General features: G+C 38.1%; 1 protein-coding gene across 1 annotated transcript; it reads right to left on the reverse strand.

Moving 5' to 3' along the window:
- Positions 1-663: 663 nt before the first annotated feature.
- On the reverse strand, positions 664-2,651 carry LOC124672592. The gene is made up of 5 exons (XM_047208801.1): positions 2,643-2,651; positions 2,488-2,550; positions 1,946-2,008; positions 1,252-1,303; positions 664-803 (listed from the first exon to the last, which is right to left on the reverse strand). Exons 1-5 carry the CDS (start codon positions 2,649-2,651, stop codon positions 664-666), a joined length of 327 nt encoding a protein of 108 aa, XP_047064757.1.
- Between the last annotated feature and the right edge of the window lie 265 nt (positions 2,652-2,916).

Genomic DNA, 2,916 nt, shown 5'->3' on the forward strand with positions numbered 1-2,916 from the left:
AAAACTATTTTTGTGTTCTTATCCCCTAGCATTCTCCTGCACTTGTAGTTTTAGAATATAAATAATGCTGCGAGTCAGTGAGGCGGTTTATTCCTCCATCGCTCATGGGGGTGATTAAGCTTACTACAATGAAATCGAAGTGGCTTGAGGCAGCCCTCCAATCAAACGCAGGTGATGTCAATTATAGGAGGGCCCTGCCAAGGTAGGGAGACCAAAGCAACTCCGGTCGACCGGCACCGCACGAAGAGGCGATGGCTAATTCGTCGACGAGATCATGTGCTTGCCTGGGCAGGTGTCGCTCACTGCCTCACGCGTCTCTGCTTTGCTAATTCACTAATTTTGTCTTTTGCTTTGGTTGATAGCGAGGCGTCCAGGCTTTCATGGCAACTAGATTTAGATGTGCGCCTTGGCGCACGATCCCGTAGAATTTGCGTCGATTTACATTTTATATAAAGACAAAAAAATAGGAGTGAAAATAATAATACATTTTTTTACATCAAATAAGATAAAATTTGGATAAATCACATATATGATGAATGGAGTAGCAAACTCTTATATACAATCAGGAAAATAGGATAATATATTGTGATAACTAACGCTCAAGGTTCTATCAAAACTCGGGAGCAATAGAACTGTAGAAGGAACATCAACAGAAACATACACCTATGCTGCCTTGGCCACTGTTGCAGCATGTCTATGGAGACCATGACCGAAATCACTGAACTGAAATACCACTTGATAGTGATAAACAAAAGAAGAATTGGCTGGCACTTGGGCAATTGATGATAAAAACCTGATCTTCTCTGCATAAATAACAAGTAAAATTACACATAAGAGAAATAAAATGAATAAGTATACCAAGGCACTTAACTAATCACACACAATAGCAGGCACAAAAAGGTAACCAAACTCAAAAGGTAAACCATAATACAAAGCGTAATGCCATAATGTAGTACTCTGCGCATGGTATATGAAATAAATCTTGAATCTTTGGGATATTCAAATTGTAAGAAAATAAAGTGGTCAACTAATATTGTGTAACTTATTTTAGAAGTTAGATGGACAGAAAACACGGGTGAAGAGAACATTGTACTTGCTGGACCAACATTTCTATACAGCGAAATAAAATGCTGCAAAGTTGAGAACTTCATATAACCTAAAACTACTTGCTTCTCTTCCGAGTGATTTCATCGCACAATTAAACCGTGAGCTATGTAACCTCGATAAAGCACACATGGCACATGCACTAACCCTTCCGTGCCATCCATCCATGTGCACAAGCCCTAAGCCCAAGCAAGATAACCTGTAATAGAAAGAAAGATATACGATCAAGTTTGATATATCTGATTGGAATTTTAAACCAAAGGATTAATAACATCACCTCATATAGCTCCTGTGACAGGCTATGTGACTTTCTCATTAACCACTTCACACATGCTAGCACTGTGCTAAACTATCTATTGAATAATATGAAGTGATGTTTATCTTACTTGTCAACAGTCTGCCAAAGACCTCTATTTCACATGGGAAAACATTTAATGACAGTAACCCAAGACATAGCAGTTCTTGACTTCCCAAATTTTCACTAACCTGCGCACATCTCAGATTTCACACTTTTTATATATTTTGAGTCAAATATAAGCACAAGGTTACCTTAGGACTACCCTGTGTAGGTTCAAGTTTGATATATCAGATTGGAATTTTAAACCAAGAATTAATAACAGAAGCTCCTGAAGCTTCTATGACAGGCTATGTGACTTGCTTGTTAACCACTTCACTGTGCTAAACTATCTATCTATTCAATCGTCTGTATGTGTATAACAGAGGAAAGCATCAACAGCATGAATATGAGACTACTGGCAGATACTTTATATATTAGGAAATAAAGGAAATTATGACATTACTAACTCATCAGAACAATATAAAAGGTGCTTGAAGGCCTCACCTCATATCGATCAAGCAGAGGGATGTGGAGCACACCTCGGAGAAAAGAAAACCAGCAATGCACCTGCAAAAGGCACGCCTTAAAAATCTGAACTTGATAATTATTGTGCATCAAAAGGTCTAGATAAGCATCTTTCACTGCAATATTAGGAAGACTGGTAGCCTCTTAATAACTGTAGAAATCAAGCGTGACATTAGAGAAAAGCCGTTACAAAGTGACACCAATTTCATCCATATTTAACAAGCATATCAAACTGTATATGATACATGATCATGCTGCCAAAATATATAATCTAGGGCATAGCCAATCTGATGAACATATAATAGCTTGGAGAGAATATACAAAATGAGCTAGATTGATTGCAAACGGTTCACACAATGGCATGCTGCATACAGGAAATTTAGAGAAAATCGAAGCGATGAAAAGTAGTGCACACAATCTATTGAATTGGAATTTGAAATCGAGGGTGCAGAATACCAGGTGATAAGCGACGATGTGACATTGTTGCATAATCAACAACAAAAGGAAAAAAAAAAGCTAACCTCATTTAACTGATATCCACCATAATCTGTTTTCTCATGGACCAAGCTCTCAACAAATGAAACCTATGATTGGAAAATCATTGAAGCATCAATAACTCAAGTATAGCACAGAATAATATAAAGAGAAAAACTACAGCGAATCAACAATGGCTCACCTCGGGCATCATTACCTCCGTAAAGGAATCTGCTTGCCGTGCGACCCGGGCTTGATTTACCCATTTACTCCCATGAAAAGACGGCCATTAAATCGAACCTGAAATCATAATGATTCATGCAAACATTAAGTAATAGATGAAACACAATTAAATTGGCCAAACATAAACTATATAAACCAAGAAAACAGCTGGTACAAACAATCATAGCAGAGGCAATTATTCAGGGTTGGAGGCATGGACCCCCTAACTCATGAGCCAGAGTATGCACACACCC

Source organism: Lolium rigidum, chromosome 7, assembly GCF_022539505.1.
Source record: "Lolium rigidum isolate FL_2022 chromosome 7, APGP_CSIRO_Lrig_0.1, whole genome shotgun sequence".
NCBI classification, from domain to species: domain Eukaryota; kingdom Viridiplantae; phylum Streptophyta; class Magnoliopsida; order Poales; family Poaceae; genus Lolium; species Lolium rigidum.